This window comes from Typopeltis vanoorti, chromosome 25 (assembly GCF_054136105.1).
Source record: "Typopeltis vanoorti isolate ZY-2024b chromosome 25, IOZ_Tvanoo_1.0, whole genome shotgun sequence".
NCBI lineage: Eukaryota > Metazoa > Arthropoda > Arachnida > Uropygi > Thelyphonidae > Typopeltis > Typopeltis vanoorti.
Window position 1 is genome coordinate 21,438,205 of NC_143573.1, and position 26,749 is coordinate 21,464,953.

The 26,749-nt window shown below is 37.1% G+C and overlaps 1 protein-coding gene across 1 annotated transcript in view; it reads left to right on the forward strand.

Annotated features, from left to right (window-relative positions):
* LOC150092596 (phospholipid-transporting ATPase ABCA1-like) overlaps nucleotides 1-26,749 on the forward strand; it is a 982,930-nt gene that overhangs the window by 176,189 nt on the left and 779,992 nt on the right. The window contains exon 10 of the mRNA XM_090414749.1: nucleotides 17,778-18,045. Within this exon, the coding sequence (XP_090270875.1) occupies nucleotides 17,778-18,045 (268 nt within the window). The remainder of the gene's footprint in view (nucleotides 1-17,777; nucleotides 18,046-26,749) is intronic.

Below are 26,749 nucleotides of genomic sequence, written 5' to 3' on the forward strand. Positions count from 1 at the left end.
TCTCAAAACTATTACTATTAACTATTATAACTAATTATAAGTAATTATAACTATTCCTAAAATATTAGTGCCATTTCTTACATATTCTCCACTCTGAGAGGACACAAATCATCACTTATAAGTAATATACTCAACAGAGCCTCCATAGCTGAGTCAGTATAGATGAAGCCATTTGGTCAGAAAGACCAGGGTTCAATTCCCATCTATGATGTGAGGAACCATTATCTGATCTCTTTTGATGAAAGGTGAGTTAGTCCGGTCTCATATGGTCATTGGTCAGAAAGACCTGGGTTCGATTCCCATCCATGACATGAGGAACCTTTATCTGATCTCTTTTGATGAAAGGTGAGTTTGCCTGTTCTCATATGGAGGTAGAGGGTTTTTTCACCTGGAAACTCAGGTATTTTGACCCCCAGAACAGGCCAACCAGCCCAGTGAACACATACACGGATTATACTCAAAAATACTTAAGACAGGTCCCTCCAGCTATAGGCTTGATTCATCAGCTATGCTGGTCCTGAGCCCAGATAAAATAGGGGAGATTGATATGGTGTCATACCTCCCTGTAAAAGGGGCTCATGACTGTTGTATCATCATATGAAATAAAAAAAAAATAAAAAAAAATATATATATATATATATATATATATATACTTAACCATCCTATTAGCCCTTCCTATCCTGCTGTGCTAAGCTATATCTTCTCAGATTATTATCATCATTTGCCATCCATATTTCAATGATTTCAATAATCTTTGTACAGGCTGAGGTTACCAGTGCCACCAGTTCATTCCTTTATTCTTTGATACTTCTGGTATTTGTATATGTTCTCAGCAATGAATTGCTGCATTTCTATACTTATTATTATTCCCTTCAGACTCTCCCAATTCCTCCACCAAAAGAGAGACCACCTGTGCTACCATCATCTGCCCTTGCAATTCTAGTTTTTATTATTATTATTATCATCAGACCCCCATGCAAAAAATCTATTCTTCACTCCTTCCTTCCCTAACATTCTTACTTGCCCAGAGAACAGCAAATTCTTCAGTTGCTTATGCCCTTTCATGTTAAGATGTGGTCCATTTCTCTTCACTCCTAAAATGCACTCAATCATTCACATATTCCAGATCTCTCTTTCCACATGTTCTCACTATCACATCATTGATTATTACTGCTCTTCTTCTCAGTTTTGCATTATTATATCTGGGCAACATGCTCATTCCCTTTCACACTTCTCTGTTGCTTAGTTCCTAATATTAATTCCAAATCTCTCACCACCCAATTAATGATACCTCTCAGATCATTTCTCCCAGTCATCACTGTCACTCATTCTCATTGTCACCTTGCTTTTTCGCCATAGATATCCTCCCTATCCTTCCTGTGGCCAAGCAGCACTCCTCTAAAATTCTGTTCACCACACCTACACAAATCATTGAGTCTACACACACATCTCTCCTCTAACTGTTCCATTCATTCATTCCTTGTTTACCTGCATCTCTCATTCTCTCCTCCAACACTCTTCCTCCTTGCTTTCACAGTTATTACCCTTCCTGTTAAGTTTTCTAATGAATCAACTAATTTTTCATACTTTCTACTCTCACTACCTCTATCTCCATCTCTAGACATCCTGTCCTCACTTGAGATTCACTGACACAGTTAACACCTTCAGATGTTCCATATCTGCATTCATACTACATAATGTTAAGTCCATTGCCACCTCACCTTCCTCCCCCTCCATTATGCTACTTGTAATTCTATCCTAGCAAACACTCTTTTCTTTTGCACTACTTCTGCCACCACTGAAACCTGTGATATTGATATTGAAATATGAAGAGTGATCACAAGTTTTTCACATCTTTCAATGACTCATGTCCAAAGATGGGTAGGGTTAGCAAGGAGGTCTGCTGTAGAATGAGTGTGGTGAAATCTGTATTCCATATAGCAGAATACATAAGGTAATCACTAATTAATTGATGGATCTCCAACTAGTGAAGAAGCTGGTTGTTGATCTTCTCCATTACTTTTGAGAGTTGAGTTGAGGGTGGGAATGGTAATTTGGTAACTGACTCTTATCTCCCTTTTTAAGAACAGGCTTGGTAAAAGCTTCCCTCATTGCATAGATACCAGATGCATATAATACTTATATATAGACGATACAGGATGGATGCTAATTGTAGAGTACAACTTTTTATCACAACTGGATTGGTCATATTGACCAAGAGACTTATTATTAGCAAGGCTATTGACTGTTTTTCAGATGTTCAGTTTCAGAGGAGGCATACTATGGGTAGTTTGTGAAATAGGGAGGTGATTTGTCTTCATTGTCTAAACTAGAATGAGATGAAAATAGTGATGCCAGATCCAGATATATTCACCGGAGATATGCAGTTGCTCACTTGCAGATGATGAAACCAGGATGAACTATTAGGAATAAAGCAGATACTGTGCATTACAGGTGGATCTGAATAGGCAGCTTGAGTGAATAAATGAGTACAGCTTCCAGCAGGGATGGCGCTAGAGTTTATGCCATCTGGGGCAAGACATGCATTTGATGCCCCTTATCTCGCCCTACATAAAATGAAAAAAAAAAATTTTTTTTTTTTGAAATGCCTTACCTATTAGAAGTGGGAAGAAATTTTCCAATGTTTTTAAATTTTAATTTTATTTAAAATATTTTAATGTCACTTACATTACTACAATAGTTTCACTGTTTGTTATTTTCACTCATGAAAACGAAAAGGCACTGCTAAGAAATGTTAAAAATGTACTTTACAAGCTTTCTGGGCTGCAAATTCTTTAACAGTTTCCTTGAAATCTAAATTTGTGCCAAGATTGTGTTCCATGGAAATAGATGCCAAATCACCAAGTTGTTGTTCAGACATTGATGATTGAAGATAATTTTTAATTAATTTAAATTTGGAGAAGCTTCTTTCAGAGCTCGCAATACTTACTGGTAATGTTAATAAAATTCTCAAAGCCACTGGCACATTCGGGAATAAATCATGTTGACTTACATAACTCAATACTTCTAAGGATGTGCTTCCTTTCTTAACAGAGCTAGATAAAACATCCAATTCATCTGCCAGTTCTATTGCATCTATATCTTTTACATTTTTGGTGTGATCAGATAAGGCACTTTCTAAATTTTTACATTTTAAAACAAGATCGAGTTATCAATTTCTTGTAATTTGTGAATGTCATATAAAAATGAAAAATATGTACTATGCATTTGAAGTTGTTGAAATCTCTCTTTTACTGAATATAATGCTATGTCGAGCACGTTGAAAAAAAATCCACTTTAAATTTTGTTATGGGATCTTGTATTGGCGTATCTTCTGATTCATAATTAAATTGTCTTCTAGCTTTCCTTGGTATCGCAGATGGAGTAATTGCAAATTCTGCTACAATATCCAACTGATCTGCCAACACGTTTGCTTCTTTCAAGGTATTTTCGAAGCCTTCGTCTGATCGGTGTCTTTCTAAATAAACTTGTTCTAACTCACATACAGTTGCCGAAATATCTATATTAATTTGTTGTAGCATTTTACTGGCAGTAATAATATGGTTGAAAATGTTATTCCAAGTAACAATAGAACAGAGAAATTGAAACTTCTGCAATTTCAATGCTAGACATTCAACTTCATGTCTAGCCATTTTATCCATACACTCGTCAGCAGCAGTTTCCAATAAAGAGTCGTAAATATCTCCCGGTTGATGTCGAATGGGATGAATGGCTTCTATTCGGCTTTCCTACCATGTAGCAGATAGTGGTTTTAATGATAATTTAGTATGCTTCTTTAATACATCCCATCTGTTTGTAGAATCAGAAAAAAAAAAAAAATTTTTGTATGAAATCAAAACATGAAATTGTTTCCAACTTATATATATATATATATTTTTTTTTTCCTCATTATTCTCATATATATATATATATATATATATATATATATTCTCATTCTTGATATATATGTATATATATTCTCATTCTTGATATATATGTATATATATTCTCATTGTGAAAAAAGGGTATATGTGGAACTACAAGGGGGTGATTATGAAGAGCTCAGGAGACAGCTTGCAGATGTAGCATGGAATGAGGAGCTAGCTGGAAAAGAGATCAATGCAGCTTGGGGGATTTTCAAAAACTATTTAGTAGATGCAATGTCTAAATGTATACCACGGGTGAGAAGGTTAAATAAGGTAGGTGTGAGATGGATGAATAAAGAGATTAAGCATGCAATACAGAAAAAAAAGGCATTGTGGAGACAGCATAAGAGAAGTGGAAGTAACCAATTTCATGAGGTCTACAAAGACCAGGCAAGGAGGGTGACTTGGTTGGTGAGAGTAGCTAAAGAGAGGTATGAACAGCAGTTAGCTAATGAAGCCAAAAAGAATCCTAGTGAGTTCTTTCGATATGTAGCCAGCAAAAGAAAGAATGATTATGGAAGGATGACATTGATTGGAGGAAATGGTATAAAGACAGCTGTTGCAGAATGTGTTGTGGAGATACTTAATGAGCAATTCATAAAGATCTTTCAATCTTGTGAATGTGACTTCATGGAGAGATTAAGAGCAGTTGATGATGGGGAGGAGAGACTGACTGTAAGTGAGCAAGAGGTGTTTGGGGAGTTGAGTAAACTAGATGTAAATAAGGCTGTGGGACTTGATAATATATCACCACGTATTCTGAAGGAGTGTGCCAGAGAGTTGACACCTGCCTTGACATGTTTTTTTAATACGAGTCTTGCACTTGGTCAAGTTCCTAAAGAGTGGAAGGAGGGCAAGATTGTGCCACTTCATAAAGGAGGTGATCGAACTCAAGCATCAAACTATAGGCCTATCTGTGTGTCAGGTGTTGTGGTTAAGTTGTTGGAGAAGCTTGTGAGAACTAGGATCCAGAGTTGGGTTGACAACAATGGTATAATCTTTGATGGACAGCATGGATTTGCTAAAGGGAGGTCATGTTTTAGTAATCTACTTACTTATTACAATAAAGTGACTGCTTCCTTGGACAGAGGAGAAGGATACACAGTAATATACTTGGATTTCGCAAAGGCTTTTGATAGAGTAAGAGGCATAGGAGTGACCATTCTATCCTCGTATTTCGGTTACGAAATCTAAGCATGCTTGGAAGGTTGTGGGCCTTAAAGGCCTGTTAAAGCCATTGGGATAGATAGATTTTGATAGAGTACCTCATGATAAGTTGACAGTCAAACTAGAGCAGATGGGGTTGGATATTAGATTAGTGCATTGGATTGGAGACTGGCTATCTGATAGGTATCAACAAGTTGTGTATGGGGGTGCAATATCCAGGAAAAGGAAAGTCACTAGTGGAGTGCCTCAGGGGTCTGTTTTAGGGCCATTACTATTTAACTTATATATTAATGATATTGGTGAAGATTTGGATGGAGATATTCAGTTGTTTGCAGATGATGCAAAGTTGGGACGAACCATAAAGAGTAGTGAAGATGTTGTGACCTTGCAAGAAGACTTGAATAAATTGAGTGATTGGGCAAGCAAATGGGGATGTGAGTTCAATGTTGCAAAATGTAAAGTTTTAAAATTTGGAAAACAAAGATGGGATGCAGAATTTATGCTTGGTGAGAATATATTGTTGGAAGTAGAGGAAATAAGAGATCTGGGGGTGATAGTGGATAAGGATCTAAAATTTAGGGGACACATCGCCAAAATTGTGAAGACAACACAAAGACTTCTGGGAATGATGCGGAGGACACTGACATGTAGAAGTAGGGAGATACTTGTTCCAATGTATAAGGCTTTGATTAGGCCACACTTGGACTATTGTGCCCAGATTTGGTCACCGGGTTTTCAGAAGGATGAAGAGATGTTGGAAAGGGTCCAAAGGCGACTGACTAAGGAAGTTTCTGACCTCTGGAATGTTGAGTATGAGGAAAGATTGAAAAGATGTAATTTGCAGGGTCTCGTGGAGAGAAGGAAGAGGGGAGATATGATAGAGACCTACAAGTTGGTAAGGGGTTGTTATAGGATCAATGGTGGAGAAGTTCTACAGAGAATAGTGGGAGATCAGGGGAGAACCAGAGGTCATCTCTGGAAACTGTATAAGGAGGGTGTGAGTAAGGGAGTGAGAGGCAGGTTTTTTTCGTGCAGAGTTGTGAGTGATTGGAATGCCTTGCCTGAGAGCGTGGTGTCTGCAAGTAGTTTGAATGTGTTTAAGACACGGTATGATGAGATGTGTGTGTAAGATAAAAGGACCTCCTAGATGAGTCTTTGACTCCATGAGGTCTTGTTTAATAATAATAATAATAACACGGCTTAGCTGTGTGTATGTGTGGCCAAGTGATCAGAGAAAGAAAGAAATCAGTTAATGTGTTTCTTGAACAGTTATAGTGTATACATTGAGAAAAACAAGTGGGAACTGATGTGGAAGAGCAGGAGAGATTGAAGAGGTGGTTATGAATGAGGAAGTAAGTGGCATCAGTATGGAAAATGCGAGAACAGGGAAACCGGGAGGTTCAGGGCGGACAGGGATACACAGTGTGAGAAAGGTGGATGCTCCAAGAGCATGTGAGAGCATGTGTAGACAAGAAAGAAATGCGATGACCTGGGATCAAGAGGAAACAGTTGGAATTGAAGAGAGTTCTAAAATGAATAAGCAGAAAGGGAAATGGCCCCAGTCAAGCATGGAGAGATCACATCGAATGAGTTTTATCAGTGGAACTAGCTGTAGTTCCAGGAATGAGCTGTTGTGTTTATATACGAATGCTAGAAGTGTAAGAAACAAGGCAGATTAAATGGTTGCACTAATTGACTCTGTTCACTCAAAAATTGCATTTGAAACCTTTTATTGGAATTTTTAATTGGAATAAGTGAGACATGGTTAGATGAGGACGACATCCTGACAGGAATAGAGATGGAAGGGTATGATGTGTTTCGTGAGGATAGAAGGGGTAAAAAGGGAGGGGATCATATGCTATTGATGATAGAGAAAGAGTTATGTCCATACAAAGTAGAGGGAAATAGTGCCAGTGGTTTTGAGGCAGTATGGTGTGAGATAGAGGTGAATGGAATGAAATACTTGGTTGGATGTTGTTATAGACTAGGAAATGTGGATGGTAGTGACTATGAAATATATACTCAAATTAGCCAAGCAAATAAGAAAAGAGTGATCATTATCGGTGAAATAGTAACTGGTAAAGAAAAACGAGTTTCTTGAGTTTTTGAAGGATAACTGCCTCAGACAGTATGTAACAGAGAGCACACCAGAATTGAGGGTCATGGATTTGCTCATCTCATCAGAGGATGTAATTATAAATGAGGTGTCCAATCATCCACCAATTCGTGTGACTGACCATCAGGTGATTACCTGGGTGGTTGCCAGCAGTGTGAGGACCTCTGTAAAAAAGGGTATATGTGGAACTACAAGAGGGTGATTATGAAGAGCTGAGGAGACAGCTTGCAGGTGTTGCATGGAATGAGAAGTTAGCTGGAAAAGAGATCAATGCAGCTTGGGGGATTTTCAAAAACTATCTAGTAGATGCAATGTCTAAATGTATTCCAAGAGTGAGAATGTTAACTAAGGTAGATCCATTATTTTATTATTGATCTTATTAATCTCTTTATTGATCCATTTCACCATGTGAAATGAATCAATAAAGAGATTAAGCATGTGATACAGAGAAAAAGGGAATTATGGAGGCAGCATAAGAGATGTGGAAATAACCAATTCCATGAGGATTGCAAAGACCAGGCAAGGCAGGTGACTTGGTTGGTGAGGGTAGCTAAAGAAAGGTATGAATAGCAGTTAGCTAATGAAGCCAAAAAGAATCCCAAAGAGTTCTTTTGATATGTAGCCAGCAAAAGAAAGAATGATTATGGAAGGATGACATTGATTGTAGAAAATGGTATAAAGACAGCTGTTACAGAAGTGGAGATACTTAATGAGCAATTTTCATAAAGGTCTTTCAATCTTGTGAATGTGACTTCATGGTGAGGTTGATGATGGGGAAGAGAGACTGACTATAAGTGAGCAAGAGGTGTATGGAAAGTTGAGCAAACTAGATGTAAATAAGGCTGTGGGACTTGATAATACATCACCATGTATTCTGAAGGAATGTGCCAGGGAGTTGACACTGGCCTTGACATATTTTTTACTATGAGTCTTGCACTGGGTCAAGTTCCTAAGGACTGGAAGGAGGGCATGATTGTGCTACTTTATAAAGGAGGTGATAGAACTCAATCATCAAACTATAGGCCTATCTGTGTGTTCAGGTGTTGTAGTTAAGTTGTTGGAGAAGCTTTTGAGAATTAGGATCCAGAATTCGGTTGACAACAATGGTATTATCTTTCATGGACAGCATGGATTTACTAAAAGGAGGTCATGTTTTAGTAATCTACTTACTTATTACAATACGGTGACTGCTTCCATGGACAGAGGAGAAGGATACAGTAATATACTTAGATTTTGCAAAGTCTTTTGATAGATTACTGCATGATAACTTGATAGTCAAACTAGAGTGGATGGGGTTGGATATTAGATTTATGCATTGGATTGGAGACTTTCTGTCTGTTAGGTATCAACAAGTTCTGTGGGGGGGGGGCAATATCCAGGAAAAGGAAAGTTACTAGTGGTTTGCCTCTGGGATCTGTTTTAGAGCCATTGCTGTTTAACTTGTATATTAATGATATTGAAGAAGATTTGGATGGAGATATTGTATTTAGTTGTTTGCAGATGATGCAAAGTTGGGATGAACCATGAAGAGTGAAGAAAATGTTGTGCCCTTACAAGAAGACTTGAATAAATTGAGTGATTGAGCACATGAATGGGGATGTGAGTTCAATGTTGAAAAATGTAAGGTTTTAAAATTTGGTAAACAAAGATGGGATGCATAATTTATGCTTGGTGAGAATATATTGCCAGAGGTGGAGGAAATAAGAGATCTGGGGGTGATAGTGGATAAGGATCTGAAATTTACCCTTTTGTGAAGACAACACATAGACTTCTGGGAATGCTGACACTGACTTGTAGAAGTAGGGATATTCTTGTTCCATTGTATAAGGCTTTGATTAAGCTACATGTGGACTATTATGCCCAGATTTGGTCCTGGTTTTCAGAAGGATTAAAATATGTTGGAAAGGGTCCAGAGACGACTGACTAAGGTAGTGTCTAACCTCTGGAATGTCAGGTATGAGGAAAGATTGAGAAGATGCAACTTACAGAGTCTGGTGGACAGAAGAAAGAAGGGAGATATGATAGAGACCTACAAGTTAGGAAGGGGTTTTATAAGATCAGTGCTGGAGATGTTCTACAGAAAATAGTGGATCAGGGGAGGGGAGAACCAGAGGTCATCCCTGGAAACTGTATAAAGAGGGTGTGAGTAGGGGAGTGAGAAGCAGGTTTTTTTCATGCAGAGTTGTGAATGATTGGAATGCTTTGCCTGAGAGTGCGGTGTCTGCAGAGAATTTGAGTGTGTTTAAAGAACGGTGTGATGAGCTGTGTGTATGATAAAAGGACCTAGATGAGTCTTTGACTCCATGGGGTCTTGGGTAATAATAATAATAATAAGACTGTTCCAAAGGATAGAAGTATATGAGATGTTGGTTAGATGGGCTGGAGCTGAACTGGATATGAATGTTGACTGCAGCAGTGTATGTGTTTGTGTATAATTAGAAGAAAATAAAGGAATAATGGTGGTACAGCATCCACAGAAATACCTATAGAAAACATAATACAAAAAGAGAACATCTATGAGAAAGCTATTGGAGGCAGTCAGTGAGAAAAAAAGGTCATCTATTAAGCAAATAGCAAATACAATCTAGTATTCTGAGGGAGGTTTTATCCAAGATGTTAGAACAATATTTAAGCATATTTGGGATTTCTAAAGTATTAAGAGTTTGAGTAGAAGAGAAGTAATGTTTACAACTGAACAGATTTCCAAGTTTTTGGAGGCTGATATCATGAGTTTTTGCCAGGATAGGTGAGACGTGAAAGTCAGCCCAAGAAGAGAAAACTGACCAGTTAGTGAGTAGTGTATTATTAATAGTGAGGGAGAGTGAAGCATAAAAGGAAGTAAGTGGGGAGAGTGAGTATGACAGGAATGTGCTTTTGTAGCAATAAAATGCAATCTTTGTATCCACTTGAGAATGCCTAGAAGATTGGTGTTTTAGGCACTGGCCATAGAAGATCTTCAAGGGTTATCCTACTGGCAAGGTGGATGAAATAGTGAGACCAAATGGCACTTTTTATCCATGTTATTCAATGGGTGTTACAGAATCGTATCCAGATTTAGCTTGACGTCTATAGACATCATGGCCATTTGTGGGGTTAAGTCATTTCAAGTTTTGTGAATGATGAAGAGGAATGGAGTGCTTCATAGGAGAAAGAGTGCAGATGAAAGCACAGAACTTTGAAGTACTCCAACATTGATGAAAAAATCAGATGAGAAAGAACCAGTTACCATGAATGTAATGAACAACCAGAGAGGAAGCAGAGAATCTGCTCACAGTGGTACAGCAGGGAGACCATATGATGGTAGCTCAGAAAGAAGGCTGTGATGCCAGATTTGATCAGGTGCCTTTGAAATATCAAGAGTGATCAGGTGAGATTTCATATCTTCCCATGGTTTGTGTCCAAAAGTGGGTAAGGTTAGTAAGGAGGTCTGTTCTGTTGTAGAACAAGCATGGAAGAATCAATATTGGTGATCACAAATTAACTGAGTCTCTAGGTGGTGAAGAAGTTGATAACCTTCTCCATCACTTTTGCGAGTATACTAAGGTGAAGGCAGTGGGATAGTAATATGATGGATGACTTTTAACTTCCATTTTATTAACATTCTGGATAAAGGCTTGGTTATTTGCTGTTGTATAGATGCCAGATTAGAAGGACAGCTTGTAAAAAAAATATAGGAAGAGTGTTAATTCTAGAGTATATGCTGTTATTACAACTGGAAGGATATCATCTGGACCTGAGAACTTATTTTAGTATCACCATTGAGTTTTTTTTTTTTTTTTTATGTCCTTCTGGAGAGATCAGAGTAAGAACACTAAGAGTGGGTCTTGTCATCTAAACAAGAGATGGAAAAGAAAACTGATGCCAAGAGGTTTATCTTATCTATAGGCTATGTTGCTATTGTGGCATTGTTCCAGGATGCTAGAGAAGGGAAACATAATGAAGAAAAGTTTTGCCCAACATTATCAGCAAGCAACCAAAAGGCTTAACTGCCATTTAATCAGGTGGCAAGTTAGTGCATTTGGCCCTGACAAAGTTTGCTTTTGATTTGCTGATCATTTATTGTAGTGTTTATGAGCTGTTACATAAGTTGAAGAGAAGCTGAAGTTGTTATCTTGGACTGTTGGCAAATATTAGCAAAATTACTGGTTAAGGGTTTGGGATTTTTAGTAGAATGGGGAATAAGACACTCATCCCAACAACAATAATTTTAGTTATTAGATCAGAACAAATACTTGGATGAGGAGAGTGAAACAGTAATCAGACCAATTGGCATCATTGTAGTGGCATAGGATATGATGATGAAATTGGCTGAGAAACATTATCGGCAGGATAATAAATGTTGATAAGTTATCGTCAGAGTTGTCAAGAGGACAGCTAACATGAGACATTTTTTTGAAGGGAGAGATGGTTAACAAAGAGTTCGGGATGTTGGCAGAATCATGGTATTCATTATATCATTCATGGTATCAATGAAGTTCTGGTAGGTAGGTTGACAATTTACATTAGATCACAGCTGAGTTTGGCAAGTGTAAGAAGAATGATTGTTATGGGAGATTTTAACTACAGTACTATAAATTGGGGAGAGGAAGATGCATATAACAATAAGGTAATTGAATTTCTAGAATTCTTGAGGAACAAATATCTTAGACAACATGTAATAGAGGGAACAAGAGGTTCAAGAGTTTTGGATTTGGTTATAGCATCAAAAGAATTGATAATAACTGAGATGACATTTTCCCCACTAGTTGGAGAGAGTGTCCATATGGTTTTGACTTGGAAAATGAATAGACATGCAGGAGTATCAAAGAGATAGGAACATATGTGGAATTATAAGGCAGGTGATTATAAAGTCTAAGACGTCAACTTGGGGAAGTTTGTTGAGAGTTTATTTTTCACTTGGTTAGACTATAATAAGTTTAGTTTAATCCTTTATCCAATTGTGAGCAAACAAAGTTTGCGCCTGAAAGTATCTTCAGGACTGGGGTAAGGTAGTGCAACACCAGGCAACTCGTTGCAAAGGTGGAGAAAGCTCTCATCACTCTTATCTCAGTATCTCCCATAATGCAAAGCACATCTCCTTGTGGATATGTGTAATGCTATGCATTAAGGCAAGGGCCACTACCCATACCGGTTTTGACCTTTATTGAGGTCTCGTCAGTGGTAGCCAGGCCCAGTAGTGAAGATACAAAGGCAGAAGTGTGTAGTGGCCCTTGCCTTAATGCATATCATTACACATATCCACAAGGAGATGTGCTTTGCATTATGGAAGATACTGAGATACGAGTGATGAGAGCTTTCTCCACCTTTGCAACGAGTTGCCTGGTGTTGCACTACCTTACCCCACAGTCCTGAAGATACTTTCAGGTGCAAACTTTGTTTGCTCACACTCGGATAAAGGATTAAACTAAACTTATTATTGGGGAAGTTTCATGGAGGGAGGAATTGGAAGGCCGGGATATCATTAGTGCATGGGAAATTGTGAAAGAATATTTGTTAGTAGCAATGGTAAGTTGTATACCACAAGTGAAGAAGAGGACACAATTTGAAGTAAAGTGGATGACAAACAATATTAAGCAGGAATTGCATGCAAAAAAGAGGCTATGGAAGAGATATAAGGAGACAGGTGAAGAGAAGATGCATGAAGAATATAAGACACAGGCCAGAAGAGCGACTTGTATGGTAAGGAAGGTGAAACTGGAATATGAGAGGAGATTGGTCCTAAGATCCAAAGAAAATCCTAGGGAATGTTTTAGCTATGTGGCCAGTAGGAGGAGAAATGATTGTGGAAGAATGATATTGGGAATAGAGTGCCTGATGCAGAGGACATAGTGGAATTGTTCAATGAACACTTTATTGGAGTATTTCATCCTGGAGGAGTTAGTTTTAATACTAGAGTGATAGAGCAGGTTCTGAGAGAATGTGCTAGAGAACTGACTGTGCCTTTGACCTGGCTTTTCAATGAAAGTCTGGCTGTGGGAAAAGTATCCAGGGAATGAAAGGAAGGTAAGATAGTGCCATTGCATAAGGGTGGGAACAGGACTGGAAGTGTCTAATTATAGGCCAGTTTGTGGGTCATCAGTAGTTGTTAAGATCTTGGAGAAAGTAGTGGGGGACCGTATACAGCATTGGACAGATGAATGTGGTGTTATCCGTGAGAGTCAGCATGGATTTGTGAAGGAGCGCTCTTGTTTTAGCAATATGTTAGCCTTTTATAATAAAGTTATAAAGAGCATTAGATGAGGGAAAGGCATATACTACCATTTTCCTAGACTTAGCAAAGGCATTTGACAGGGTGCCACTTGATAAGCTGATATTTAAGTTGCAGCACATGGGTCTGGATGTCAGATTGGTGAACTGGATTCAGGATTGGCTGCCCAATAGGTATCAGAGAGTTGTGTATGGTAGGACAGTTTCAAGGAGGCAGAGGATTACAAGTGGGGTCCCACAGATCTCAGTACTGGGACGTATATTGTTTAAACTTTATATCAGTAACATTGTCAGTGGATTGCAAGGGGATATTCAGTTGTTTGCAGATGATGCGAAGCTGGGATGGATTATTAGTAATAGTACAGATGTAGTAGCCCTGCAAGAGGATTTGAATAAGCTATATAGATGGGCAAATGAATGGGGATTTCAGTTTAATGCAGCAAAATGTAAGGTCTTGAGGTTTGGGAAACATCAATGGGACACTGCATACTCTATGGGAGGAGTTAAACTTAAGGAAGTAGGGGAGACAAGAGATCTGGGGTTGATGATTGATAGACCTGAAATTTAGGGGATATATTGCAAAGGTAGTGAAGGTAACACAGAGGATTGCGGCAATAATGAGGATACTGACCTGCAGAGATAAAATGGTTATCATTCCGTTGTATAAGACTCTGATCAGACCACACTTAGACAATTGTTCTTAGATCTGGTCCCCGGGATTTGATGGAGATAAATTAACTGTGGAAAGGGTACAAAGGCAGATAACAAAGATGGTGTCAGGACTGTACAGTGTTAGTTATGAGGATCGGCTGAAGGAGTGTGGACTGCAGAGTTTGGTGGATAGAAGAAGGAGAGGTGGTTATAGGGTTGACACTGGGGAATTCTTTCACTTGGTTGAACAGCGGGAAGGAGTGATGACAAGAGGCCATCCCTGGAACTAACGAAAGGAAACTGTTTGCAAGAGGGTGAGGAGTGGTTTCTTTTCATGGATGGTGGTTGAACCATGGAGTGCATTTCCTGATGGAGTGGTGAGAGCGAGAACGGTCAATGAGTTTAAGGAGTGGTATGATAGACTTTCTGTTTCTCAGAGGGGACCTCCCCTCGATGAGTCTTGATAGACTTTGTGTTTCTTAGGAAGGACCCTCCACGATGAGTCTTTTGACTCCATGGAGGCCTGAATAATAATAATAATAATAATAATTACTGACAGCAAGCTGTTCAGCTTCTCTTCCAGCTTTGTCTGTGAAATTAGAGAAGGGAGTGGGACATTCAAAATGTTGAACACTGAAATCTCCAAGGAAGATTTTCTCAATGTTCAGATGATTAGTTTGTAGATCAACTTTCAGTGATAGATAATCAAAAAGTTTACTATTATCATCAGAATTAATAGGATTGTCAAGGCAACAAAATGAGGTAAGGAAATGTTGAGCTGAAGCAAGTCATATCAATGAGATATCAGATGTGACAAAAGAGCATATTCTAACCTTCTTATACAAGGCATCATGCATAATATATGAGGGTGGTCTGAAAAGTTCTCGGCCTCGACCATAGATGACAACACTAACAGCGCGATTTTTTTGATTTTCTAATTGGTACATCTGTCATAAGCATCCATGTGAAATTGCAGAGTCATTCTATCAAGTATTTTGTTTTATACAGCTGTCTGAAGCAAAAGTGTATCCCTTGAAATATATAAAATTGAGTATCATGTGATTATATAATTCTTTGTAAAAGAAGGTTTAATGGCAAAAGAAATTCATTCAAAGTTCATAAAAATTTATGGACACTCTTTTCTTTCATTTTCGACAATTAAGAAATGGGCTTCCGAGTTTAAACGTAGCCGTACCAGCCTTGAAGATGATCCACATGAAGGATATCCAAAAAGTGTAACAACACCAGAAATCATTGATCAAGTGCACGATATGATATTGGATGACTGGCGAGTCAAAGTGCATGAAATTGCTGAGACTATAGGCATTTCAAAAGAATATGCAATATATTTTGCATTAAGAACTGCATATAAAAAAGCTTTTTGCAAGATGGGTGCTTCGCTTGCTCACAGCAGATCAAAAACACACTCACATGAAAATCTCAGAACAGTGCTTGGAGTGTTTTAACAAGAATAAAATTTTGAGCGTCGATTTATTACTATGGATGAGACTTTAATTCACCATTAATACCAGAATCCAAACAGCAGTCAAAACAGTAGACAGAAGCCAGTTGTTCAGCAGCAAAGAAGACGAAGTCAGTTCCATCAGCAGGAAAGGTCATGCCATCGGTGTTTGGGGATGCTAAAGGCATTTTGTTTATTAATTATCTTGAAAAGAGTAGAACAATAACCAGGGAATATTATTCTGATCTTTTAACCAGACTAGAAGAAAAAATTCATGAGAAAAGACCCAGCTTGCAGAAGAAAAAAATCATCTTTCATCAGGACAATGTACCTGTCTACAAAGGTGTTTTGGCAATAGGAAAATTAAGCGATCTGCACTATGAATTATTGGAATATCCATCCTATTACCCAGATTTGGCTCCCTCTGACTTCTATCTCTTCCCAAAACTGAAACTTTTCCTCGCTGGTCAGCATTTTTCTTCGAATGAAGAAGTGATTGCAGCTGTAGAGGAGTATTTTGCAGATTTTACTGAGAACCACTACAGGGATGGGATAATGATACTGGAGCATCACTGGAATAAATGTATTAATCTTAAGGGAGATTATGTTGAAAAATAAAAATAATTTTGAAATTATAAATTCATTTTTTCATTGTTAGGCCAAGAAGAACTTTTCAGACCACCATTAGTCATAGAGAATGGCGGATAGTTTCCAATATGATTGAATTTTGATGTCTTAAGTGGGTGATGCACATTATTGATGTTTACATTATGCTCTCAGATGTTGGTAAAGTTTGGGTAGAATTGTTTTTACGTAGAATTTTTTGTTATTTTGTTTGATTTTTTAAGTATATTTTGTTGTTTTTTTGACATGTTTTTAAAATGTTTTTTTTTGGTAAGAGAGAATTTTTAGCTGCAGTAAAAGTATAATTTTTTATGATGCCTTTCCTGTTAATATGTCAAGAAGAGTTATATTGTAAGAACATGCGAGAGGAGTGAAAGACTTGTGGATGCAACTCCTGCACATGCAGTTTCCAGATCCATCCCTATCCAAGTATGGCCTTGAGAGTATCCCTCCCACACACATACAAGTTACTATACTTGGCTTGGATTCCCTCCTGGAAGAACCTGGCAGAGTAAGGAGCAGCAGCAGCAGTTGGGTTATTTGACAGCTGATTGAGATGTCTCCTGAAGTGTTACCAAGTTTGGTCCCATGTATTATCTGGCAGCCATCCTGCAGAAACCACTTTACAGCTGCAACTTTGAATGGAGGAAATACTGGTTCAATAATTATGGTGTGGAGTCATTCCCAGCAAAGACACCATTAATATTGCATGGAAGAGAGAGAAACAGGAGACTACTCTAGAAGCAAAACATAATGATAGCCACTGAAGCACAAGATATGATAATGAACAACCAACTAGAGGTCTAGTTGTATTCCCTCAAGTAGAAAAGGTATGTTTTTAGCATGGCAGAACTACAGTATTGGAAAGGAGGTTGACTAAGGTCGTGTTAGATTCTCTGGAATTTTGGTATGAAGGCAGACTGAGGAAATGCCATTTGTAGCCTTTGTGAACAAGTGAAGTAATATGATTGAGATATAAGTTGGTTAGAAGCTGTCACAATGTGGAATGAATTTCTATATAATGCAGGAAGACAAGGATAGGACAAGTGGTCATTTGTGGAAGTTTTATAAGAAGGCATGATCAGGAAAACATGGATTAAGTTCTTTCAATGGGGAATGTTCCTCAGTGGTTTGTATTTCCTGAGAGTGTGGTGGGTGCAGAAGTAATGAATAAGTTTAAAATGGTTCAGCAAGCTTTGTATGTGACCTCCCACAATGTGTCTTGACTCCACAGAGGTGTGATGTTAATAATTTTTATTTATCTGTTTTATTTAATTGTATTCTTATTATTGGATTTTTCATTTGGTTTTATGCATACAAATGCCGATTTCTTTACTCATTGTTGATTAATTTTACCAGATATATGTACATCCACCTCTCACTAGAACAAACTTATATAAACTGCAGAAACAGCTTGTTACACCTTCTACTATAACAAACTGTTTCTGCAGAGACAGTTTTGTTATAGCAGAATGTGTGCTGTAATAAATTTCCTTTAAAATATCATTTAGTGTCTTGCTGTTAAATTTTTCTGTAATTTGTTATAAATGAATGTTTGATGTAAATATAATAGTAGTTGTTATAGTGAGGGTTGACTACTTATTAATCGATGCTTATGTTGCAGTTACAATATCTAGACAGTTTTACCAATCTAGTGGAAAACTTGAATAAAACATGGAAAAGGCTAAAAGATGCATTTAATTCAAAAGATGAAAATCGAACAACTCAACTGATACAGATCTTTATGTGTGGTCGTAACATGTCAACGTTTTTTGATCCAGATAAACAAGGTCCTGCTCGACACTTTGAAGAATTTAGGCAGCTTATGAAGAATGAGAGAGAAAAATTTATTCGTAAAGATGATTTTAAATATGCACATGACAATACAACAAGTAGGTAGCACCATTTCAGTATAATTTTTTGGCTTTTTCAAAATGCACATATATAACAATACTCAGGTGGTAGCATTGCTTTACAAATATATTTATATACACACACACACACACACTGCTTGAAAAGAAGTCAGTGGACACTCTTGTGTGAGGAACAAACAGCCATGGTGCCAACTTTAATCAGATGCAAGGCCTCCTTTCACTGCGATCCTATGGGGGCATACTTTCCACAAGCGCATGATAGCGATCAGTGGAATTCAATGGGAATTTTGGACCATTCTTCATGTAGGCATGTAATAAGGTCATGGACTGTTGTGGGGCAGAGATCCCTTGGCCTCACCTGACACTGCACAAATCACAGTTACAGCAGTAGCCTTATGACACAAATTGTCTTCCTTAAAGAGACAATGGTAAGTTCTGTAGATGCAAATGCACTTGCAACACCACAAAGTAGGAAGCATTGCATTGTCCAGAATATTCATATACTTCCCGGAGTTCATTGTTTATGGCATCACAAACAGAAGTCTGAGTCCAATCCAGATAAAACAGGACCACATTACACTGCCACCTCCAAATTTCATAGTTGGGTTACACAATCTGGCAAGAGATCTTCACTGGACATCTGCCACACCCATCTACACCTGCTCATTGGTTGATTGGTCACTCCCTAACACACATCCCAAGCTTGCACTGTATATGTTCTTTGCACCACTGAAGATGGTGCTGTATGCTGATTCAGGTAATGTGGGGCTTGCAATTACAGTCCTACCATGGAAACTCATGTTGTGGGCATCAGTTCTGAATGTTTTTGTGCAGATTCATGTTCAATGCTGAAACTCTTTACATATTATATTTCATAGCATCCTACAGTCTGGTTTAGTGAGTGTGGTGGGTCATCCACTACAGATAGCACTTTCAGTTGACTCCCTGTAATTTTATCTCAGTATGGTATCACTAATGTTCACCTGGGATGGTCCAGTTTGTCAACAATTTGCTGAACTGATAGACATGCAACTTGGAATCATATCACAATGCCTCCTTCAAACTCTGTCAGTTCCCTACACAGCCATTTCACCTGGACCCAATTGTACTCACTTGGAAGCAAAATGTTCCTCCAATTCATGCCAGCTACAAACATGTGACTTGTTACATGGCACAACAATGCACTTTGCCCATGTGTGTCCATTTACTTCTTTTCAAGCAATGTATATACACACATATACATACATACGTACATGCACATTTTATTAAGAACAACGATATACCGATATACTTAATAATCATATAATTTCTTGCTTTATTATTTTCATATTAGAAAGATTTTTTTTATTAGTGTCATTGGAGAAGTAATTTTGGATGCCACTCCATGTTTTCAGTAAGCCAGTAGGCTCTCACAAGGAGATGAAATTCATCAATCATCTAAAGGCATTCAGAAATATTTATACTATGGTGACATTGTTATATATTAATTTATAATGCTTACAAAAATATGAAAGTATTGATGGAAAGAAAAAAATGCCTGAACTATACTTTTTTTTTGTATATGAAATATTTGTTTCTTAGAATTAATACAGAATGCTTACAACATCAAACAAATATGCACATACAAAGGACACTGAGGTGCACTAAATATATCTTTTGCGTTTGGTGCAAATGAAATTGTGCACTATGAAATAAGATACTTTTCCTCACACTGCACAATTAACAGTCATTTATCATTGACAACTTGCAATATTTCTGAACTTCATTTATTTTCCCAAATTAAATGCAATTTAAATTGCATATTTCACAAAAATTTGTAAGAGAAGAATAAATATATTTCTTTAATAAATTTAGTTTAATCCTTTATCCAAGTGTAAGTAAACAAAGTTTGCTCCTGAAAATACCTTTAGGACTGAGGTAAGGTAGTGCAACACCAGGAAACTCCGAGCAAAGGTGGACCAAGCTCTCATCACTCCTTGTCTCAGTATCTCCCATAATGCAAAGCACATCTCATTGCAGACATGTATACTGCTATGCATTAAGGGAAGGGCCACTACCCAGACCGGTTTCAACCTTTATTGAGGTCTCATCAGTGGGAGGCATGCCCAAACATGGAGATACTAAGGCAGAAGCAATAGGAGAGGTCATATTTACTTATAGGAGTTGCCAACAGGTATACCACCTTATTATTGAATTACTCTGGATTTAGAGAAAGATGTTGGAAGTTTATTTTTCACTTGGTTAGACTATAATAAATTTAGTTTAATCCTTTATCCAAGTGTAAGCAAACAAAGTTTGCACCTGAAAATATCTTCAGGACTGAGGTAAGGTAGTGCAACTCCGAGCAAAGGTGGACCAAGCTCTCATCACTCCTTGTCTCAGTATCTCCCATAATGCAAAGCACATCTCCTTGTGGACACGTATACTACTATGCATTAAGGGAAGGGCCACTACCCAGACCGGTTTCAACCTTTATTGAGGTCTCATCAGTGGGAGGCAGGCCCAAACTTGAAACTAAATTTATTATAGTCTAACCAAGTGAAAAATAAACTTCCAACATCTTTCTCTAAATCCAGAGTAATTCAATAATAAGGCGGTACACCTGTTGGCAACTCCTGTAGGTAAATATGACCTCTCCTATTGCTTCTGCCTTAGTATCTCCACGTTTGGGCCTGCCTCCCATTGACGAGACCTCAATAAAGGTTGAAACTGGTCTGGGTAGTGACCCTTCCCTTAATGCATAGTAGTATACATGTCTGCAAGGAGATTTGCTTTGCATTATGGGAGATACTGAGATAAGGAGTGATGAGAACTTGGTCCACCTTTGCTCAGAGTTGCCTGGTGGTTGCACTACCTTACCTCAGTCCTGAAGATATTTTCAGGTGCAAACTTTGTTTTCTTACACTTGGATAAAGGATTAAACTAAATTTATTATAGTCTAACCAAGTGAAAAATAAAAATAAACTTCCAAATATATTTCTTCATGAGTTATGAGAGAATGAGAGTTTACCTTTGTATATGTTTGCTTTTTTGTTGTTGTATGCAGTCTCTTAATTTTAAGAAACTAATATTTCAAATAACTCAATACGATGATGGTAGTAAAGCCATCAAAAAATTGACATATAACAAAGGCAACTGGAGTAGATGATATTCAATTAGGAATGCTCATGGAAGTATAAATGCTTTGCAGTGTGTCTGCACTGCATAATTCACAGGGCCTGGTCAGAAAGTCAAATTTCAGATGATTGGAATGGTACTGTCATAGTCCCAATTTATAAAAATGTGATAAAGCTCATTGTGAGAATTACAGAGAAATTTCTTTACGAGGTATTCCAGGTAAGATTTATGCAAGCACACTTGAAAAGGAACTGAGAAAAATTGTAGAAGAGAAACATGAGGAGGGACATGCTGGATTTAGACCAAATAGAGGTTGTCAGATTTTCACTTTAGTTAAGAAATCATGGGAATATGACAAGGATCTGTACTTAAGTTTTGTAGATCTGGAAAAGGCATACAACAAGGTGCCCAGAGAAAAACTTTTCAAAACGGTACAATTATATGTGGTAATTGGAACATTACACAGAGCAATATATAGTCTACATTTAAGTTGTAAATAAGCAGTTAGAAGAAAGAAATTCAAGAAGATGATTTAAAAGGATGCACTTTATCACTTATTCATTATCTAGATCACATTATGAAAAAAGTGGCATTATACCTGATATTAGAATTGGAAATATCACAGATAATTATAGTTTTTTTTTGTGAAGATGGCAAATTAAATTTGGAAATAGACAACAGAATAAACATAGCTAGTATGGTGGGAAGTCAGAATAAATTTATATGGAATAAGAGAAAAATTAACCTCAACACTAAACTAGCAGTATACAAGTCAGTATTCAAACCAATTATAAGTTATGGATTTGAGAGCTAGGTTAGAAGGGTAAGTACTTGATCAAAGATTAGAGACCACAGACATGAGAATTCTGAGAAAAATTGGAGATCTGAACAGATCATGTCATTTGCAGTAGTATTGCAAGTGGTATGGTCACTTGAACAGAATGGGAGAGGAAAGATTGGCAAAGCAAGTGTTTGATGCTAAGATGGCAGGAAAAAGACCCAGAGGAAGACCAAGAACTAGATTGACTGATTTGGTCAAAAGTGCTTTAGAAGACCAAAATGTTAGATATGACATTCTATTGCTTACATTTAATAGCTATTTGGATTAAGAATAATGTAAACTTAATCGTGTAATGCTATTCTAGTAGTCCCTACAATTCTTGAGGGGATATATAAGGAAATTTGTAATGACAATGAGTATTTCATATTCCAGTTGTGTGAGTTTGAGGTTTCTGTGGTTTTGGAACTGTTTGTCTTGGTTTCAGTCTAATGAGCACATAACATAAATTTAGAATATGAACAAATTCTACTTTTTTTAAAATAACTAGAAACTCTACTAGTTTTAATGTTACAAAATATTTTTAAAAACACTAGAGAGAACCTCTGACAATGAATTAACATAATGGAATAAAAAACTAAATTAATAAAAATTTAATTGATATAGCACCAGGTTGAATCCTCATTCATCTGAAATATAACATCCAGAGACCTGAGCTGTGATGCATACTAATGTTACAGAACACGATGGTACCACAGTGAAACTCATGAATTGTGAGAACTGCTAATTTTCTTACAAATATGAACTGTGAAAAAATGACTGATTTTTTTAATGGAGTATGGATTTTAGAAGTTAAAGTGCAAATAGTTTTTGATATGTATAGTTTATGGAATATTTTTATTGCTATATGATCATTGGATCTAATTAAAGTTAAATTTAGGAAGTAGTAGATTTTTTGTGTTCTGATTCTATAGTAAATTTAAGTCTGTTGTTTAAATTTAGCTTACTAAATTCTTGAATTTAGTAAGTCAGATTCCAGATGTGCCAAAAATAGTTTGGACCACTGGGAGTCTATGGTTTGAATATAATTATCATTTTTAAATTTGAAAAAGTTTGCAGAAACTACTAATGTTATGAGGACCAGAATATCATTAGGAATTAATTTTGTGCATGAGCCTAAAGAATGGTCTTCTAGAATCAGAGTGTGAATGATGTCCAATGCCCTGGGAATGTCAGAAAGCAGAATGGTATGAAGTGGTGGTGTTGGTGGGATGGCCTCAAAGAGTAGGGAATTGTTAAGTTTGCATCATAATATAAGGAGTATCAGAAATAAAGGGGCTGAGTTTGTAGCATTGATTGAGTCAGTATCTCCTAAGATAATTGGTACAAGTGAAACTTAGTTGACTGAAGGTGATATACATGCTGTCAGGACTAGAAATGGTAGGATATAGAATTTTCCAAAAGAATAGGAAGGTGAAGAGAGGATGGGGAGTACTGATAGCAAATAAATTGCATCCTAGAAGAGTGGAAGTGGAAAATAGTAGTAGATGTTGAAGCTATTTGGTGTGAAGTTGAGATCAATAGAATAATACATGTAATAAGATGTTATCACATGACAGATTAATGTATAAGCTGCAGGAGATGGAATTGGATAACAGATTGGTTAGATGGATTGAAGATTGGCTTTTTAAGAGATACTAGCAAGTTATGTATGATGGAATAGTCTCTCAGAAAAGCAAGGTGACCAGTGGTGTGTGCCTCAGTGTTCTGTTCTTAGGGCCCTTACTGTTTAATTTCTTTGTTAATGACATTTCATGCAAATTGACTGGGATCTTCAAATGTTTGCTGAATGCAAAGGATAGTAGAATTATCAGAAGTATTGCTGATGTTAATTCTCTACAGGAAAATTTGAATGGACTTTTTCACTTGGATAGATGAGTAAAGTTGTAGTTTTAATATTACTTTTAATTTGCACCCCAACATGCAAGATGTTAGACTTTGGAGTACAGAGATATGTACCTGAGGTACAACTCCACCAGTCTGTATTGATAGAGTTGTATCTTAGTAAGTGGATGAGATTCAGGATCTTGGGATGATGGTAGACAGTGAACTAAAGTTCCAAGGGCACATTGCAAATATAGCAAACACTGCACATCGTATTTCTGATATGGTAAAAAGTACATTGACATATAGGGATAAGGAGGTGGTGGAGCTTCTATGGAAGGCATTGGTTCACCCACACATACACTGTTGTGGTCAAATTTGATACCTTAGTGTTCACCGTGATGTGGAAACACTAGAAAGGGTCCAAAGATGAATCACTAAAGTAATATTGGGACTCTGGAGTGTTGGTTATGCAGAGCAGCTGAGAAAATATGGAATACGGAGTTTGTTGGATAGGAGGAAATGAGAGATATGATAGAAACTTTCAAGTTAGTTAAGATGTGGTGAACAAGTGTATGAGTTGTGGATTTTTTATGTGGAGAGTTGTTGGTGATTGGGATGCAGTGCTAGAGTTCATTATTAATGCCAGAATGCAAATAACTTTAAAGATCAAGTTAACGGGATAATAAATCCCTCATTATTTTAAAGCCGGATACGAAACTCAGAGATCGAAATGTAAGAGTTTCATGCCGAAGAACTGCGAGTCCAAGTGTAAGTCAACACCCGGGTAGTACAACACTAGGGCAACTCGGAGCAAAGGTGGAGCACGCTCCATCACTATCCTTAACATGGTGGATACAGATACGAAACTCAGAGATCGAAATCTATCGAAATCTAAGAGTTTCATGCCGAAGAACTATCGGCGAGTCTAAGCGTAAGTCAACACCTGGGTAGTGCAACACTAGGGAAACTCGGAGCAAAGGTGGAGCAAGGTCCATCACTATCCTTAATAGGGTGGATCTTGCTCCACCTTTGCTCTGAGTTGCCCTAGTGTTGCACTACCCAGGTGTTGACTTACGCTTAGACTCGCCGATAGTTCTTCGGCATGAAACTCTTAGATTTCGATCTCTGAGTTTCATATCCGGCTTTAAAATAATAAGGGATTTATTATCCCCTTAACTTAATTTATTTCACTGGAAAAAAATAGCCTCTTGGCTCTTTATCGATGGGCTATATCCATGGAGTCTATTGACTCCATAGATGTAATAATAATAATAATTTAAATAATAGCTGCTTTGCTATCAGGGACATATACTAATGCTATGACCTCGCAGATAACTGCAGGATAACTAACACCAGTGGCCACAGACATGTTAAATAAAATCTCTTCTGCTTAGCAATCAATAAAAGCAAAGTGCAGTGAGTATTGTTTAATTTACTAAGATGCTAGTTGTTTAATAGAGACAAAATTTTGAGCAGAATATATAGGAGTAATTAATTATATTTAGTTTTCTCTTACATGTGTGAAGCTGCTATTCAAAAAAAATATAGCATATTATGATAATTGTAGGCATTGGGTATTGATGAGACTGGTAGGCTTATATACAAGGAGAATCACAAGCAATATAGCAGTGTTAAGAGAAAAATTCAGTATACCAAACTAATCTCTATACAAATACTATATGGTGTACAATGCAGTTTTATTGAAAGAGAAAAGCATATTTCCATAATGTGCAGTTAAACATTCTTTTATTATAATTTTATGTAATAAAAATAGGCAATTCTTCATAGTTTTCATTTCATATATATGTATATTTAAAACACAAAAAAAATTTACCTAGCTTATTGAAATATTAACTGCTCATTGAAATGGACAAAATTGTTTCCTTTTGTTTTTTATTTTTATGGAAGTGCAGTGAAAGCGTTAAAAAAAAAGTGATAAAAAGAGCACTAGCATGCCACTTTGTGACGCTGGTTAAAGTTACTGCTGAAAAGTTTGGTAGTTCGATTTTTGCAGTAAAGTAGCGATTTGGATTTGTGTTTTTTTATAATTTTGTTTATTTTTTATAGCTTAGAGTAATTGACTGATTGTGGAGATTTGTGTGTTTGAAATAGACTTTTATTTTTACTATTTTTGAAGCTTGTACTGAATGACTACAAAATGGCGATAAAAACGAGATTGGGAATTCTGGAAAATTGGGCTGTGTGAAAATCAAATGTAATTAACAGCATGGACTTTTCAAGGATGGTACGTTGTCGTTAATGCAACATGTATATGTGGCAGAATGTGAAGAGTGTGTTTGCAAAGAGGCTGAACAGGAGATGAGAGATGGTATGGATATGTAGAAAGTGTGATATTCTGTTGGACTATAAGTTAGTGGTAAATGCTAAACTGGCTGAGGATGGAATGAAAGAGTGAATAATTGCGAGAGTAAATGACTGTACAAATCATGGAACAGAAGCAGTTGTGGGAGCAAATGATTTTATAAATCATGGAAATGGAAGGTAGCAGAACTACAGAAGTGAAAGAAAGTAGAGCTAAAGAAATGAAAGTGAATGACCCTGTGGAAGTGAAGGAATGTTGGGATAAGGAACAAATGATAGATTAACAGATAGTATATTTGCCAGGATGCAAGATTTGAAAAATGAGTTGATCAGAATGAGAAGCAAAATGAAAAATATGCATAGTAAGATGAGAAATTTGGTGGATAACAATGAATGAGTACAAAAGATTAGAATGAAGAAAAGTAGAGAAAAACAATTGACAAATGAAAAGTGAATGAGAATAGCAATGTATGCAGACCCCATTATTAGAGCTGTTGTAAGAGAAGCAGACAAGCAAGAGAGATGGTGGTGGTGGTGGTGGCTGTTGGAACAAATGACTTGTGTGGGCATAAAAAGCATGTGAAAATGGATATCAGTAGATTTTTAAGGAGAGCATAA